Source organism: Drosophila miranda, chromosome XL (assembly GCF_003369915.1).
Source record: "Drosophila miranda strain MSH22 chromosome XL, D.miranda_PacBio2.1, whole genome shotgun sequence".
NCBI classification, from domain to species: domain Eukaryota; kingdom Metazoa; phylum Arthropoda; class Insecta; order Diptera; family Drosophilidae; genus Drosophila; species Drosophila miranda.
This window is the reverse complement of record NC_046673.1, coordinates 3899732-3917249: the sequence shown is the minus strand read 5'-3', so window position 1 is coordinate 3917249 and position 17518 is coordinate 3899732. Positions and strand designations below refer to the sequence as shown.

Genomic DNA, 17518 nt, shown 5'->3' with positions numbered 1-17518 from the left:
AGGGAGGGGAGTTGAGTGGAGTGAGTATTCAGTAATCAGTGGGGGTCAGTTGACTCATCGAGAGTGCACGCAACAGCAATTTACACTTTCACCGGCGCCGGTGGGTTCTTGAACCCCGCCCAACCACACAAAACAAACATTTTAAAAGTAAGCACAAAAAATCGATAGGTGAATGACATGATGCCATGACACGATCGATCATCCACTATGTCTTGACAAAATGTGTGCGTTCTTTACTAAAAATTGCTCTATTTATTAATTTTACTATTATTTACCTATTATTAGGTTTTCTTTTATTTCCTCTATCAGGACTATCAGCCGACTCATGTAGACTCATATAGAAGTTGTCCCTCTGACTTTCAACCTCTCAAATTTTATCCGAATTTCCATTTCATCATAATAAAGCTGCCAGTACAGTATGAAGCTTCGGCATCCGAAACTATCATTTGTATCAAGAAACATTTACATATGTACATACCCTTCTAGCGCATAACGCATGAAATCAAATTTTGGACATGGTATACTGTGTTCTGCTCCAAATCAGTACCTTAGCTACAACTTTCACCGCATAACTACGTAAGAAGAAGTTGTTTCCACTCGTTTTAGATTCAATTATTTGTTGTTCAATTATTTTGCCACTTTCTGTTAGCTTTTAGTTTAAACAAAAAGTGGCACATATTGTAGTTGTCGATTGGAACGTCATACATACTATGTACATAAATATGTTTAAGGGACACTCACACAATTTGCCACAATGAGAACGATCGAACGATCTCATTCCTCTGTTCTAAAGAGTAGATCTATAGATAACTACAAATGCCAGTATGCATCCACTGGATAATGATAAGTGTGGTCTGTGCCATAATGTAAGTAAGTGTAATACCAGTTTGTAAGGTCAATGTTCGATCAGCAGAGAAACAGAAGCTGAGCGATTAATGGGAAGAGAAAGAGAGAGACGGAATGCGTGTGATCTTTTTTAAAACTTTACTATTTATTCCTTTTTCTATTGACGATTGTATTTACTTAGACTGTTTTTTTTATTTTCTTTTATTTTACAGAGGTTATACTATATTGCGCTTACTGAACCCTACATGCACTGCACTCCTATATATAATTTATATATATAAGTATTTATGTATATTCTTGTCAACATAATTTCTTCGGCTTCGACTTACAATGTAATAAAGAACTTTTACAAAATGCAGAATTAGAATTAGAATTGAGATAAGTGCCCCGTGTGAGTGCAGCAGGAACGGAACATACACCAAGGTCAAGTCAGGAAAGTGTCGGTAAAATAGAAATACAGTAGAAATACATATGCTGATGTACGAGAATTATACACGTATTGAGAGATAGAGAGCTATCGATTTGAGATTCCACATTCCAGATTACAGATTTCAGATTTCAGATTACAGATTACAGATTTCAGATTCCAGATTCTGATCTAAGTTTAAACTTGAACTATACCATAGATTCCACAGATATACCACAGATGGAATGCGGCAGAGAAGATTCTCCATAGTAAACCTAGACGAGGGAAAAATATCCGGATCCACCGGACCCAGCCAGCACTGGCCAGTACCGTTCAGTACCGTTCAGTACTGTTCAGCACGAAACATTAGTCAACCACATTTGCCACTGGCACTACCGCACTACTGCGTCTGGAACTAGAACTAGACACCCGGATATAGAGGCAGCTTGGCGGTGTCAATTTTCTCCTCCACCTTGAATGAGGGGAAGAGGCCGCCCTGATTGGTGCGCGTGTTCTTGCCCTTGGAGTTGCCGTCCCAGTGGTTGCCGGCCACCGACACTAGGTCGTCCACACGCAGCTGGAGGTCCTCGTGGGTGCGCGGACTGTGAGCGATAACTACGCGACGATTGTGCGCATTCTGACCGCCGTAATAGTATATGTCGTCCAGCGATTTAAAGCGATGTGAGGCATCCGGGTACATGGTCTGCATGATCTCATACGCCACGCGGCACACCTGCGAGGAGAAGGTGCACACAAGATGGTCTGACATGGATAGCAGGTGGATGTCCAGTATGATCCCGTTGAGGGCCGTGTCCGTGTAGCGTGTGGAGACGGACGCCATGCGGGCCACCTCGGGATCCCCGATGATCTGGTAGTGCGGGTACTTTTCGCGCGCCTCTTCGATTACGTAGGCGTCGTCCGAAGCTATGAAGACGCGTCGCACCACGGTGGTGCCATTGATCTCCAGCGTTCGGTAGTAGTCCTCCACATGAGTCATGTACTCCCCGATGCTGTGGCAGGCCGCCTCCGTGCCCACCTTGTCCGTACGACGCACATGCACCCTGAAACGTAATGGATCAGTTAAGCCTGAGAGGGAAAGCCTCGCCAGTTGCTGCTTACCCCACAATGGGACGCTCCCAGCCCAGGTTTCGCATGCCGGCGAAGAGGAATTCGCGCGTCGGCTGCTGCGGGCGCAGAAGGTACTTCAAGAACTGGCCCACCCACCAGACAATAGGATCACCGTGCAGGCGTTTAAGCCGTGGCGCCAGATCCTCGGGCACGGCCAACGGCAGGTAGGGCGGGCGCGGCATTAGCGAGTCAATGATCGGCAGCACCAGGACCTGAGTATTGGGCTTGCCCGGCCAGTTGTATGCGTTGGCAGACCCGGCGTCGTGGCAGCCTTTCGAGATCGGCTGGAACACCTCCTCCCAGCCACCCTTGTGGTAGCGCCAGCCACGCGACTTGAGAATCATTGTGCGCTCTGTGGCATACGCCACAATAAAGCAGTATACCACATGGTGCAGTTGGCAGCCATAACCACAGCCCTAGACGACAGATGAGCGATAGATGACAGATATTAGTGGATTAGTATTGGGTGGATTGGGCAAAAACACAAATATTCACCTTGTTGAGCTTACAGACCAGCTTGCGAGCATTTTGACAGTCGCTGGGGTTTTGTAGGTGGTTCAGGCGCCGCTGGACCAGGTCGCTTAGGTCCCTGGACTCCTTGTGGCGCCAGGTCTCGTATCCGTCCGAACGACGCATGTGATCCATGTCGCTTAGCAGCGACCGCTTGTGCTCTGCGCCCTGCAACAGAACCTGGTTGATGGACTCCTCCAGCTCCTTGTGCCCCTTGCTTATCTTGGCCAGCTCGCTGCTAAAGAAGTTCCAGATCTCCCCAATGTTCGTCTGGATGCGTCGGCGGGTAAACTCATACTCCATACTGGGCTCGCCATGTCCCAGATCGTCTCCGGATAAGAGATCTGGCTGGGCTGCAGCTCCGTCTAGCGGATCGTTTCCACCTTCGGCATTGTTCCAGCCCCTCAAGTCAGCTGGAGCAGAATCGAAGAATGCCTCGGGCTCTGCTCCCAGACTTTCCAGCCCTTGCTTTGGGTTCAGTGGATCGTTCTCCAACTTTTGTACTAACTTCAGGGCACTCTGTTTGTCCAGCTGGTCGCTGAAAGAGATTTGGAAAAGCGCAAGCAGAAGGAGAGGGGTGAACAAAGCCGCTTGTGATGTGTACGTTTCAGCCTGCCATGCATAATTAACCACGACGCCACCTCCACCGCCAGCACAGCACAAAACAGCAGAGCATGGCGCGCCAATGGTCAGACTCATCAGCATATGAATGCCGTATGACTGGATGGATTGTGGCTGCTATATGGCTGCTGGCTGGGGGGATAGGATGTAAGCCATACCTCATCAGCTCATCAATAAGCTGCTTGAGCTCCTCGTTACGCTGCTTGGTGTGCTCGAGGAGCTGTAGGGCCTGGGTGATGCGGCGGGCACTGATCTCATTCTCTCCCGTTGCTTGCTGGCCCTGTGTGCTGGTCAGCTTCACCACAAACACGTAGACGAGAGCCACCCAGGCCAGCACAAAGATGACAAGGGCCCGCACCCATGAGTTAGCCGATGCACCAAACAGCTGCCGCACTAGCAACATTGGTTCTGATCAGCCGCCGCCTCTTGTTGGTTGGTTTGTTGGTTGGGTATCCGCCTGTGCCTGTGCCCGTGCCCGTGGCCTGTGCCCGATGCACTCGCAGCTGCAGAACACACGCACTGCTGTTCGGCTAAGCGGAAAATGGGTTCAATTTGGAGCTGGAGCTGGTGCTGGTGTTGGAGTTAGAGTCGCTTCTGGTGCTCTGTTGTTGTCGCATAGTCACAGCTGCTTAGCTCCTGGCTGGCCACTGTTCAATCACAGTTCACAGTCCGCTTCATCCGCAGCAGCACTGAAAAGGTACGGGCAACAGCCACAAGTCAATTTACGGGGGCGGTCTAATGGCAAATGTTACGCTACACTACTCTGCCATGCCACTAGCTTCGGGTTTGGTTTTAGCTCTTTCCTCAATTATTAGATATTAAGGCTGATGCTCTAGCCTTTGTTGATGGAGATTAGCGGGGTGTGGGGTGTGGGATGGGACTAGCCCGTCGTCGGCAGTCGTGGCAGTCGCACAAATGTGCTAAATTACTCACTTACAATTGTATATGTTTAGGTGTTGTTCCGTGTTTTCTTTTGTCTCCTTCAGGGAAGGCACATATTTACGTTCCCTGTCGCCAGTCACTGGTCTTTTGAGGCCACCAGTCACTGCTTTCGGTACTATGGCCAATGGCAAGCTAACCGAAATGAGACAACAAATATCCTAAATTTTGATATTTTTTATATTTCAAAAAACATTTTTAATTATATTTTGAATTAAAAATCAAAGCATGTTTGCTTATTGTCGCTGATATTTTTATGATATCAGTCACAGCTATCGCCGGAACAATAGTCACTTATACGTTCATCTCTAGTCGCTGTATTATCGATGTTAGCAGACCAGATGTGCACGGCTGTAATCGATATCGATGACTAATCCGCATTACTAACGGATTTTCAAAAAAAAAAAACACTTTTGCCAAACTGCGGACCAGAACAGAACGTGCATTCAAACAGCTTCTGCCTATCGAAGCATCCTTTCAACAAGCCAACATGATGGGTTGTCATGGTTTCATTCTGATGCGGTGTTCTCTTAATATTTCACAATTTATTTGGACTTATGCTATTAATAATAAAAATGATTATAATTTTGAGATGTTGATTTTAGAGTCCGGGATCGAACCGAACCGATCCCTGTCCACGGCCACGGCCTGCACAGGCAGCAGAGCATTCACTGCTACGCGTACATGAGTGCATGCATGGTAAACAGACATCGGTCGGCGACTGGCGACGAATAGGAATTAAAATGTAGTTTCTTGACGTCGTTTGCAGTCCTTTCGTGCAAACCAAATGAAGAGTGTGATTATCGTATAAATTATAAAAATTCTGTATATGTATAGTTAAAAAAAAAGTTGTACACATAAAATATAAATTATATTATTACAATTACGACCACAAAAATTTCTTATTTTTGAAATGAGTTTCGGCTTTTTTGTTGTTTTTTTTTTTTCTTCTTTGTGTTTTTGTGTGTGGGAGACAGAGAGAGAGAGAGAGAGAGAGCGCGTGAATGTGCAAATATACTGCGGGGAAAATGCGTGTACATGCGACAGTTTTGATTTATTGTTAAATTTAAATACCTATGTATATAAATTACTTTGTTTTATTATAATTATTGTTTCTTCATCCTTTTTAGTTCTTGCTTCCTTTGTTTTGTTTTTGTTTTCTCTCATTTTTGTTTGTATGTAGTGGGCAACTGCGGCATTTGTAAATTTCTTTATAATTAAATGTTCATTTTGACTGTGTAAAAATATCTGATCTCGCTTTAGTTACTATTCACGTAAGGTGTATTTGCTTTTCGTTCCATTATATTACGTTAACGCTGCACTCTGAATCTGAATCTGAATCCGAGTCGACTCCTCCTTTTCGCGCGCTCTTGCTATTGAAATTTCTTCTGTGGTTCTGCTGCTTTTGCTGGATCGGTATGCAAGCATCCTCCGTCCTGCTGTCTTCTGTTCTGTTCTGTTGTTGTATCTGTTGTATCATGCGAGTGTTGTGTGGTGTGGGGTGTGTGGTGTGGTGTGCGAGTGTAGTGTGTAAGGTGTGTGGCGTGTGAGTGTTGGTTTGCTTCTCGCTATATGTTCGTGTGTATATATATATATATATATAATATATTATATGTATGTATAATTAGTTGCTTAATAGTACAATTTCTTGAATGTTGTTGTGGTAAAGTGTAGGTAATGTTGCTCTATGTCTTTAGCTCGACTCAACTGCACTACATACATATGTCTTTCCACCAGATACGTGGCGAGCCGAACCGAACCGATCGTTCGATGATACCCGCTTCCGACTCATTCGCTGCGCAGCTTCTTCAGCTCCGGCGACTTGTCGCCGCCACCCACAGCGCCGGCTGGCGCATTGCTCATCTCCATCTCACAATGCAGGGCCGTGCGCTTCTGTCCAATGGCAGGCGCTGACAACGCCGTGTCCGTTGCCGCCCCCTTGATCGGCTCGGTAGCCACCGCCGTCTCAGTGACCGTAACCACCTTTCCCGCTACAGCGGAAGCCGCCAGCTGCTGCAGTTTGGTCTCGCGCGCATTGCTGTTGCTGCTGTTGCTTTCGTCAGCCTCTAGCTCCTCATCGTTGTTCTCCTCCTCGTCCAGCTCGTCCTCCTCATCCTCTTCATCCTCACCATCATCCAGATCGTTGCCCAACACTCCATTGCCATTACCATTGCCGTTGGCAGCGGATTTTGCCGCTCCTGCCTTTACTGGCTGTTCCGCTGGAGTCGCCTGACCATTGTTGATCTGCTGCTTACTGTTGTTGTGGTTCGGGCTCTGTGTCTGTTTCTCGGTCGAAGACTGGGTCTGTGGTTTGCTCGGCTGCACTGTACCGACCGCATTCAAGCGATTGGTGTTTAGGGGCGCCTCGAGGTTGCTTTCCGAGTCGGAGGCCAAAGGTGTGCCCCCGCTGCCCAGGCCAATGCCGATCCCAAGAGGTTCACCGTCTTCTGTGGATGTGGTGGCCGTTGTCTGTGTGGTTCCATCGTTGTCGTCGATGATCGGCTCCTGGGAGGTGGAATCATTCGACACAAAGTTCGAGTCGCCATCCTGCAAGGCGGCTCCCACGGCAGTGGCATTGCTCTTGGCCTCGCCCGCAAGTAGCGGCGTTAAAGCGGCCGGATTGGTGTTCTCGTTCTCGGTCTCCGACTCTGTTGCAGTGTTGCGCCCACCTGTAGATGGAGACCAAAATTGGCATCATATACAGAAAAAGGCACATTTGACAAGAAATTTAGAGATGGGCTTACCTGCGCCTTGGCTCTCGTCGTCTAGGTCCACGGCCACACCATCATTGGTGTCGTCGCCGTCGAGGACATTGTTGCTCGCTCCGTTTGTGCTGATAGATGCGGTGCCTGGGGGCGGCATGTCGTCGAGCATCTCGGGACTCAAGTCATTGGCCACGTAGTGTGACCATAGGGCCAGCTCGACACGGTGCGGAGACCAGTGCGGCGTCTCACCACCCACCTCTGCATTTAGACGCTCCACCGTGGACTGGATGTGGTTCACAAAGTTGAGGTACTCCTTGGTGGTGTAGTCAATGCCCTCGATCTCTGGTATGGCCATTAAGCACTCATCAGCCATGAAAGGGGCGCGATCGGGTGCGGCAGCCGCCAGCAAGGCGGAGGCCATCGTGGTGCCGACGCCCTTTAGGTTCGATAAAGCTGTGATCGCCTGCTCCAGGTTGGGCAGCTTGCGGAAGGCCTTCTTTGTCTCCTGCATGACGGCGCGCGGTGTATTTACCTTGACCAGGTACGAGAGCTGCGGATAAAATTTTCCGCGCGACTGCTTCCACTTCATGGTCTGCACAAGTTCGTCGTACACCATGTGCGCGTCCTTTCCACGCGCCTTAATCAGGCGCGGCAAATCGTTCTGGTACCACTGGTCCAGCCGGATCAGCTCTTGCGGCTTCTTCGACCGCTTCTCTGCCTTCATTTTGAGCACCTGCGGATACAGCTTGAAGCAGTACTCGAACTGTGTGGTGCTCCCGTTCTCGAAGAACGATACCGTCGCCTTGCCGTTGGCCATCTTTTATCGTATTTGGGTTTGATGCAGATGCAGATGTGGATGCGGATGCGAAGGATGGAGGTTGGAGAACAGCCTCCTTTTAGCCTGGACTTGTATATATCGCTGAATGTGTGTATGTATATATGTATGAAATATATACAAATGTAGGTGTCCCCTATCTGCTCCTGCCTGACGGTGTCAATGTACTGCTATTGTATCGGTGGTGTCGTCGTCGCCGGCGAAACATACATAGAAGCAGAAACAGAAGCGGGGAAGGAAAGAAGAAGAAAGGCACACAATTAGCTTAACAGTTACGGTTACATATGCACGCCGCTTTGATTGCTTTCGATGAATTACTGTTAATGCTACGACTGCTGGCTGCAGCTGTGGTTGTGATTGCTGCTGATTCTGCAATTATTTGTTTTATTTACTCAATTCGATAATCGCACTCTATTCGCTAAAATTCTTTCTCGTTTTTTTCCTCCATGCACAAATCGAATTTTACTCTCAGCCGTCGTCGGGTTCTTTTTGGTCCGCCACACACACACACACACTTGAACACAGACACACACATACAGCTATACGCTCTTGCACACCGAGAGAGAGCAGCTCGACATACAAAAAAAACACGCACACACACACTTTTATATACAGAGGCAGCAGAAACACAAATACAAATACGAAGGCAACAAAAAATTTCTTTTTCCATACATTTTGAAAATCAAAAATACGAACGCGAGCAAGAATAAACGAATGATTTTTAGTCGTATTCCTTTTCTTTTCACAACAGAGAACCGCTTTTCACCCACTGGCAGAAAATGAATAAAAACTGCACACACACACAAACACACACACACGCTCGCCACGCAAAACAACTAAAACATCATTCAGCTTCAGATTGAGATGGAGGCTGTCGCAGTCGGAGTCGATCGGGTCGTATAGGTTGCTTTGGTTTGGTTTGATTTTGGACAGGCTATGCCAGAGACCAGACCCAGAGAATGTAATTTTCCGTCGGGACGTTGCCGTCTACCGACTTACTACTCACCTCTTTATGCTTTATGCGACCGCCGCTTGCCTGTGCTCGCCTGCATGTATTTAGTTTTAGTTTAGTTGTCGCCTGTCTTTCGTTTCGTCTACAGCGAGGCAGTCATCCAAACAACACTCTATAGCCAGCAGTTTCTGCCTCAGCTTTCTGCTCTGTGCTCTGCCTTTGCTTTGCTCTGTCGTTGCCGTTGCCTTTGCCAGTTCCCGTGCCGTGCCAGTGGCGTCGTTGGCAACAGCAGGAGGGTGTCGACGTTGTGCTGTCGGAAAGAAGCAGCGCGAAACACACCACAAAAGGATGCAGCTGTGAACGTGAACCAAGTACAAACTCGTATGGCAGGAACGAAGCAGAGCTAAGCAGTAACAGGAGTTGGAATTTCCAGCGTTATCTCTGTCTCGCTCGCACTCGCCTCTGAGCTGTATCTGTATCTCTATCACCCCTCAACGTTGCCGGCGTACGTCTGTGGCCGTGCCGTGCCAGTTGCCAGCGACAGCAGCAGCGGCAGCGGCGTCCGTCTATCATTATTCATGAGGGGGTGCGTCAGCTTTTGAATTTTAGTCGCTAGCACGACGTGTTTGTGCTTGAAATTCACGATAATCGACCATACATATTTATTTACAATCCTGATGGGCCAAGCTATTGACTATTTCTACAGTCTGACAATTACTGAGAATCCCTTTATGGGGTAACATACAAATATACATAGCTGTATATTATGTGGAGGTACATACATATCTATCTGTATGAATTGAACATTTACAGCCGTTATATTATAGATACGAAGCCGCAACTACATATATATACATGTATGAAAGCCAAGCCTAAATTATCCCCGCTTCACATACACTACGCCCCTGTGTCGATTGAGTTCGCCTATCGCTCGTTTGCCTTTTGCGTCGGGTTTTAACTTCATGTTCGCTTTGCCGCCATCATTCGTTGTTGCCGTTTCTACTTACCCTATTCGAGTTTTCGTTGTCGTCGTCGGACGGGGCGAAGCAATAGCAGCTGCAATTTAGCTGTTGGCTGCCTCTCTTTGCTTCTACTTGTGTTTCGCTCAGTTTTTTACCCTATGTAGGTTTTTTCGCTTCGTCGTGCACACGCACCTATACACACGGAGGCGTTTTTTAAAAAGGCGATTCAATATTATATGCGATGTCTATCGATACTTGATACGATCCATTGGATGATTTCGCATCTGGTTTCCCCACCCCTGTTCATAAAAACCCGTTCCAACACCAGATACGAATATTTATACTTAATAATACAATTATCGTTCATACATACATATGCAAGTATATATTTATGTACATGCATACGTAGATATTTACAAACACACACATGTGTTCATATCCACCCTCTCTATACTGCCACCATCATCTCATGAGCAGGTAAAAAATATCACGTTAACCACCCCTCTTTCGAAATATCTACGTCTCTGCTGATGATTCTCATTTTTGCGCTTTTTCTTTTGTTCACACCAATACATTTGAAATCATTTTCGTGTTCGCTGCAGAGTTGCCAGATAGCTTGTTTGTGTTGTTTTGCTCCAGCGCTGCCATACCATACTATTTTAAAAGACTGAAATTCACCACAAGTGCAATTGCTAAATTATCATAAGATACCTAAAAGATACTTTTCATTCAATTTTTTTAACCACAATTTGCTTAGTTTGACTTAAAGCTTCATATTTAATTGAATTTTTATCGAAAGCAAATATCGATAGCCGAGCTGTCAAACCCGATAGCGCCGTCGATAGTCAGTCGATTCAGGCATACCAACATTTTTAATTTGTACTTTTAATTTGTATTTCACTTTGGGCTGCGAAAGACATCGAAGTCGTACAAAAAAACCACAAAGCCGCAATAAAATGTTAATGAGATCTTTGGTACCGATCACTGTGTGCGCGTTCTTCGTGTCGCCCTTCCTGTCCGCCACCGTCCGGGCCGAGGAGGAGGCGGTCAAAAATGCCGAGAAGCAGTTTGCCGTGGAACTGGACCCGGAGAAATTTAATCAGGCCGTCCAATCCGGCAATGTGTTTGTCAAATTTTTTGCCCCGTGGTAAGTGGAACGTGAATTTTTTTTGAATACAAGTACAAGCATACATACATATATGAATATTTGATCAACTGCGAGCGCTATACATGGCAAAAAAAGCCGGCGAATCAGCAGGGTCCACATATGTATCTATGTACCTTTGTACATATGTCACAAGCCACGCACACACACATAATTGTCAATGCGCATAGGCCTGGTTGTGTGTCTTTGTGTTATTGCCACTACACGTACCATAAATTTGGCTGACGCTGCCCCACAGCTTGTCGAATCCGAATCCGAGGCCGAGGGCTAGTGCCAATCAGCACTGGGATTCGTCATAGGGCTGGACTGGGACACGTTCCCAGATAAGGCGATCAAAGGGGCTTTGTTTCGGGGGAGAAGTCAGGAATCGCTTTATCGTGCCCATTGATTGACAAATATTAAACAATGCTTAAGTTTTGGTTGCGCTCACTGGCCCTTATCAGTGTCATAGCCTCGTTCTGAGCTAATTTGGCGTACTAGGAAGTTGCTAGGAATGGCTGTCTCGGATCCGAGATTAGGCATCGAAGCGTTGCTTCTGAGGGAGCATAAGCATTAGATGATAAACTCTTTGTTTGGAACAAAGAACTCTCTTATCACGGTCTCCTTTTGTTTGCAGGTGCGGACATTGCAAGCGGCTGCATCCATTGTGGGAGCAGCTGGCAGAGATAATGAATGTCGAAGACCCGAAGGTGATCATTGCCAAGGTTGACTGCACCAAACACCAGGCGCTGTGTGCTGAACACCAGGTGACCGGTTATCCCACGCTGCGCCTTTTCAAGCTCGGCGATACGGAGTCAGTGAAGTTCAAAGGCACTCGCGACCTTCCCGCCATCACGGACTTCATCAACCACGAGCTGAACACGCTCTCCGAAGTGGAGCAGGCCGAGGCGACGCTGGAGGAGAACGGAGGAAACACCGTGCCTGTGGCCAACCAAAATTTGGGAAAGGTGGTGGATCTCACCGAGGACACCTATGCCAAGCATGTGTCCAGCGGCAATCACTTTGTCAAATTCTTTGCCCCATGGTGCAGTCATTGTCAGGTACTGGGTACTGAGTACGCCAAATGCATTCCCCCCTTTCTAATCGTCTCTCCCTCTTCTGCAGCGCCTGGCTCCCACCTGGGATGAGCTGGCAAAGGAAATCAAGCATATTTCGGGCGTAACCATTTCGAAGATCGACTGCACACAGTATCGCTCCGTCTGCCAGGACTTCGAGGTCAAGGGCTATCCCACGCTGCTCTGGATCGAGGATGGCAAGAAAATTGAGAAGTACTCGGGTGCACGAGATCTGCCCACGCTGAAGAGCTACGTTGAAAAGATGGTGGGTGTGCCCATGGACAAGAAGGAGGTCAGCGATACATCTGCACAAGATGCGGCCAAGGAGAAGGCCGATGAAGAGGCCGGGAAACTGAAACCGCAGCAGCTGAATGGCGAGGTGGCATTCACTCAGGCCGTGGCTGAGGGCATCGCTTTCATCAAGTTTTACGCACCCTGGTGCGGACACTGCCAAAAGCTACAACCCACTTGGGAGCAGCTGGCCACGGAGACGCACAATTCCCAGTCCGGGGTTGTGATCGCCAAGGTCGACTGCACGGCTCCCGAGAACAAACAGATCTGCATTGACGAGCAGGTCGAGGGCTATCCCACGCTCTTCCTTTACAGGAACGGTCAGCGGCAGGACGAATACGAGGGCAGCCGCACCCTGCCCGAGTTGAAGGCCTATCTCAAGAAGTCCATCGGTCACGATGAGCTCTGAGGAAGCGCTAGACACGTCAGCCTTCGCACTCTGATGAACAAAATCACCCTGGAAATATATGCCACCGCCAAAGTAATTGTAATGCTTTCTCTCTACGTTCGAGCTACTCCATCAGCAGCAGCAGAAGCAGCAGCTGCAGCCGCCTCTATGAGGACAGGATTGATGCCCAGCATTTAACTGACAACGATGCAACAGCCACATCCACAGCCTCAGCCACAGCCACAGCCACAGCCACAGTCACACTTGAATGCTGAAGCTGACTAAAATAATATCATTTCAGTTGTGATGGTGATCAAATTTGTGTCCTCTTTGACTCGCCTTAGCAATGTGTGAGCTCTTTTGTACCTAGTAATTAATTTGTTGGGATGTCTTTCGTTTCGATTTGTAATAAATAAATTTTCGTGGTCAGCAGCCTACTATTAAGTGATTCTTAGCGAAAATTATCAGCAGAATAAACAATTTTAATTAAAGGATTAAACGTTCAACACCGCATGACTTTAATTTTCCCAAAGTTCCATTCTGAAGATTGTCCGACAAAGTTGGTGACCTTGGAGATGAATGCGCCTCTGGAGATGAATCGCAGAGCTCATAAAATCAGGCACGTGGATATTTTTGGGCCAAACGAAGTTATTAAATAGGCCTGTTGTGCGGGTGTCTGGGCTGACCCATTCCATTAAAAAGGACGTCTCCACGAACGCGGAAATTGTGATTTAGCGCTCTCCAAAAATTGTTCATCCGGTTTTAAAGATATTGTCAGTTTCAGTTTCGTATCGATTGGGCGCCATTTGACCATATTTCTATATGTCATTCTAATAAGATTGATTTATTGTGAGGAATCGGGATTTCTTATAGCCGGTCGTTCATCCATCGATCATACATATATATTTTATCCATTTCGATAGTTTAGATTTCTCTCATATATTTCGAAACGTTGAGCAAATAAATTATGTAAATATGTTGACCTTTCTTGTACACCAAGATCTCTGAGATGATATACTCCAGGACGAAGTGTGGAGTTCTTAGAAACTCCCACAATTAACTTTTAGATTAATATTGAAATTGCAGCGATATTCCACTCCTTGTAGTCGGCGTTTATCCACTCGATTGTCAAGTGTCCAGTCTATATTCAATAATCACAGTAATCCTCTCTGATACTTTTCAAGATCGTTTGAGCACTGAAGAAATATAAATTCAAGAATAGGAGCATATTCCCCGACATTTTTGGATGGGAACGGCATCGAAGTTTGCTTCGTACTAAAGGGTAATAGGAAAATATAGCCACCGATGGTTTCCTATAGGGAATCCTTCGTGTTACCAAAAGTGCTGGCACGAAGAGAGCAAACACAAAAGTTTGTCTCCGACAAATTATCGGTTTATTCATGAGAGAGGAAACGGATATGTATGTCTATCCTATTCCATTGCTCTACTCGTGTTAGAGTGTGTACTGAGAGACTCGCTCTAAGGAGCGAGAAATTGAGAGCACACGTCGGGCGGGTTCCTCTGCGATGGCGAGTGTGGTCACCAAGAGAGTGATAGATCATTTTTCGCTTTTCAAAACATTTGATATGATATATCACAACAGAATACTGCTTGCAAAATGCTGCAGCGTGTAGAAAACGCGAGCAGCCTCACAGTCACAAATGTTGCACGTGCAGCCGCTGCGTCGTTTAAAACTATCTTTAAAGTGATGGCTTAGCAATGCTGAGAGAGCTCATATGTTTAGGAGCTGAGCCCACAGCACAAACCTGCCGACTAAGCTTTTTTCCCGTCAGATCTGGCTTTTTTTGAAGACGGGAAAAAATGCGGGAAAATTTGGTGAATTCCGTCAACAAAATCTTGTGCGCTAAGAAAAATGTAATTATCACAGTTTTGGATTACCTTAAAGTTGAAAATATTCAGAAATTGAGTGCAAATATAGCGATATTCTTTAAATAAATAGAGAAAATATCAGCAACATCACTAGGTTTTGGAGTGAGGCTTACTTCTGTAAAGATTCTGGTGAAAAGCGCAGATTTCTTAACCTGGCAGATGTTGCTCTGCAAATGCTATCATTGCCGTGGTCAAGCGCGGAAATGGAGCGGGTATTAAGCCTGGTTAATCTGGTTTAGAAAAAAATAAAGAATTCCAGGAAACTACGCAGGACCATTATCATTCTGTGCATAAGGTAAAATTTTATTGTCAGTCAAAGGATATTACTAGTTTTTATTTAAATATACAGGTATTGCTTGTGACGACTTGGAAAATGCTGTTTTGACTACGGAGTACCACATAATTACCTACGCATAATTGGTACGACCATGTCGTATGGATGAGTTAATAAAATACTATTAAATACATATTAAATATCACTTTAATACAGAATTTTTAACACCATTATTTACGTTTTTTGGCAGCGCTGCCTGACATGTACATGTATATGTATGTATGTATGTTCGTACGATCGTAAGATTATTCTGTGTTTTTTGGCCTGTTGGCTGTCCATTAATTGACTACGAAATTATTCACAGTGCATTATTAGATGATTGACAAAGGAAGTTTGGGCACTATGTGCCAGTGAGTCTTATTAGTACTCCTGGGGAGTACACAAAAGGCTCAGGCTGATAACGTGGACTTGTCTTGCCTCTAAACAAACAAGGACGAGAGTAAGGACCACTCCAAGTGCAATGCCAGCACGGAGCCCATTCTGCTAGACGAACTACCTGAGGCATACGGCAAGGCCCCCCACATAAATCTCAAGCTGAGCAAGATATTCCTCAAGCGGCTAGACGAGATCCACCGCCTTGATTCTCAGAGCGGAGATTCAATGGTGAAATGCTACAATATCCACCCCACAGGCTTCACCTTTCCACCAATCTTTCTTGCAGTGCCTCCCATTCCAGCTGCGACTGATCACTTTCCAAGAGTGGGTCGACTTCCTACTGCACGGCAACAGACTCATGTTCGCGAACTTGACGGCACTTGAAGAGGAGGCATTCGGAAAGGTCATATCCTGCTTCCAGTCGGTCAATGGGGAGCAACAGCAGACGCTGGCTGAGAACCGAAGCTGCGCAAGGACCTCTGCGCAATCATAAAGTTCCTACAGAATGCCTGCATCCGATTCCGGCAGGCCTACATGGACTGAATTTCATGTCTACGTGTAGAAAGTATCTTCAGAATTTGGCTCTCCTGCTTATCTCTCACAGAGAGTATATCCAGAAAGCAAGAAGCCACCAGATCCCCGGTCCTCTCTATTTCTTCCTTCTGCATCTTGAAAAACGGCACAGGCTGTGGCATATTCTCAAGGAAATCCGTGATCTTCTGCAGCTGACACAATCCAAGGGCAACAAGCTATTAATTGACTTCATTTTGTGCTCTATTTTATGCTGTTCTTGTGTTGATCTGTTTTGTGTTGTATTCTTTTGTTGTATGCAAATACAAACGTGCAACAACTCAAATTTTGGTTCTAGCGGCCAGCAATACAACTGAATTTGTACCTCTGCAGAGCCATGTTTTTGTATCAGGTTGTATCAGGTTTGTACTATTGTTTAATATCTTTGCTCGCATTTCTTTATATTTATAACTTGCTAATGGCGAAAGTTCCCCCTACTTAATGGCGTCTCGAAAATGTGTGGAAAGTGTTAGTATCTTAAATATACCTATATATAGCGATTTGCGTTCACCCTGCAAATATATCATTATATACCGATATACCTTAAATATACCTTCAACTCAATATACCGTGAAATCAGGGATGATATTCGTGTCTGTTCGATAAGAAATCTTGCCAGTGTGGCCGGCCACATTTTATGTTCTATGTACGCAGATCGGAAAACAAGAAATACCGATTTAAACTAGAAACGGTATTTCCTAGGCACGAGCCCTAACCATACAGCATATAGATGTGTCAGCTTATGCAGAGAAAATGTACAAACGAATTTGTTACGAACGCTCCCAGTTCTTCAATTCTGGCGTTTGGCTCGCTCCGCGTCATTAAGAATCAGCTATCCCAGCAGCGCATTTGCTTTTGTACGTGAAAAAGACCCACTACGTTCTAAAAAATATATTTGATTGTATCTTTTTTAAACTTTCTGCGCTTTGTTTTGTTCTGTTTGTTTTCTTTTGAGGTTCTTGAAAGGCCGCAAGGAAATTAACCTGCAATGACCATAGACATCAATGTTTTTGTTATGTTTTGACCTTGACTTACAAGTTATTCAAAAGTTTTCCTCAAAAGTTCCCTCTCTAGGTCACACACCTTGCAGCTTTCATATACAGTAGTACTTTTAAAATGTTGTAGTATTTTTTAATACACGTTATGGACTTCTTGTCCAATACACCGATGTAAAAATCATATAGAATTGCCATTTAGATAAAAATTCTTGATCAGTGTCATACCAGTACTCTGTATTTTAAATTTACAAAACAAAAAGCATGTTAAATTTTTGATATTTTACTTATTTTTTTCTGTGAACTTTTTGCCCCCCTGAACTTTTCGTTCAGCTGAATACTCATAGATTCGTTTAAAGAGCTGAAAATCGGAACTGATATGTAAATGTATGAAAATTTACTTTTTAATGAGGCAATCTTGTGGGCTGTTAAACTGTTCAGCGCTGAGGGTCTTATGTCGAGGAAATAACTGTTCAGAACATGAACGAAAAAGAACGATTAACGGCTCGATTGTTCAGCCCGCTCACTTCAGAGAATAGTTGCTTTTTGTT

The 17518-nt window shown here is 45.7% G+C and overlaps 3 protein-coding genes across 8 annotated transcripts; 1 reads left to right on the top strand and 2 right to left on the bottom strand.

The window, feature by feature from the left end:
* Positions 1–1013: 1013 nt before the first annotated feature.
* LOC108152975 (alpha-(1,6)-fucosyltransferase) lies at positions 1014–5154 on the bottom strand. 3 transcript variants are annotated; one of them, XM_017282711.2, is made up of 5 exons: positions 4445–5154; positions 3670–4200; positions 2876–3428; positions 2372–2796; positions 1014–2313 (listed from the first exon to the last, which is right to left on the bottom strand). In XM_017282711.2, exons 2-5 carry the CDS (start codon positions 3912–3914, stop codon positions 1674–1676), a joined length of 1863 nt encoding a protein of 620 aa, XP_017138200.1. In that variant the 5' UTR covers positions 3915–4200; positions 4445–5154; the 3' UTR covers positions 1014–1673. The 3 variants fall into 3 exon arrangements, with proteins under 3 accessions (XP_017138200.1, XP_017138193.1, XP_017138209.1); XM_017282704.2 differs by having other exon boundaries at positions 4449–5154; XM_017282720.2 differs by lacking the exon at positions 4445–5154 and adding an exon at positions 4274–4419.
* Positions 5155–5485: 331 nt separating this feature from the next.
* On the bottom strand, positions 5486–9393 carry LOC108153001. 4 transcript variants are annotated; one of them, XM_017282745.2, is made up of 3 exons: positions 8997–9393; positions 7195–8160; positions 5486–7119 (listed from the first exon to the last, which is right to left on the bottom strand). In XM_017282745.2, exons 2-3 carry the CDS (start codon positions 7970–7972, stop codon positions 6239–6241), a joined length of 1659 nt encoding a protein of 552 aa, XP_017138234.1. In that variant the 5' UTR covers positions 7973–8160; positions 8997–9393; the 3' UTR covers positions 5486–6238. The 4 variants fall into 4 exon arrangements, with proteins under 4 accessions (XP_017138234.1, XP_017138244.1, XP_033246443.1 ...); XM_017282755.2 differs by having other exon boundaries at positions 7195–8157; XM_033390552.1 differs by lacking the exon at positions 8997–9393 and adding an exon at positions 8309–8324.
* A 1350-nt stretch (positions 9394–10743) lies between these two features.
* Positions 10744–13306, top strand: LOC108153051 (thioredoxin domain-containing protein 5 homolog). Its single transcript, XM_017282826.2, has 3 exons — positions 10744–11051; positions 11686–12109; positions 12174–13306. The coding sequence occupies exons 1-3, from the start codon at positions 10861–10863 to the stop codon at positions 12822–12824; spliced, it is 1266 nt and encodes a 421-aa protein (XP_017138315.1). The 5' UTR covers positions 10744–10860; the 3' UTR covers positions 12825–13306.
* Positions 13307–17518: the final 4212 nt, after the last annotated feature.

What these genes read in the sequence shown, in the direction of transcription:
- LOC108152975 (XM_017282711.2), bottom strand. Translation starts at nt 3,914, where the DNA reads ATGTTGCTAGTGCGGCAGCTGTTTGGTGCATCGGCTAACTCATGGGTG. An exon ending in CTTATTGATGAGCTGATGAG is followed by an intron (nt 3,429 to 3,669) that starts GTATGGCTTACA and finishes AATCTCTTTCAG; the next exon opens with CGACCAGCTGGACAAACAGA. An exon ending in TGGGAGCGTCCCATTGTGGG is followed by an intron (nt 2,314 to 2,371) that starts GTAAGCAGCAAC and finishes ATTACGTTTCAG; the next exon opens with GGTGCATGTGCGTCGTACGG.
- LOC108153001 (XM_017282745.2), bottom strand. Translation starts at nt 7,972, where the DNA reads ATGGCCAACGGCAAGGCGACGGTATCGTTCTTCGAGAACGGGAGCACC. An exon ending in CGACGAGAGCCAAGGCGCAG is followed by an intron (nt 7,120 to 7,194) that starts GTAAGCCCATCT and finishes CTCCATCTACAG; the next exon opens with GTGGGCGCAACACTGCAACA.
- LOC108153051 (XM_017282826.2), top strand. Translation starts at nt 10,861, where the DNA reads ATGTTAATGAGATCTTTGGTACCGATCACTGTGTGCGCGTTCTTCGTG. An exon ending in GTCAAATTTTTTGCCCCGTG is followed by an intron (nt 11,052 to 11,685) that starts GTAAGTGGAACG and finishes TTTTGTTTGCAG; the next exon opens with GTGCGGACATTGCAAGCGGC. An exon ending in CATGGTGCAGTCATTGTCAG is followed by an intron (nt 12,110 to 12,173) that starts GTACTGGGTACT and finishes CCTCTTCTGCAG; the next exon opens with CGCCTGGCTCCCACCTGGGA.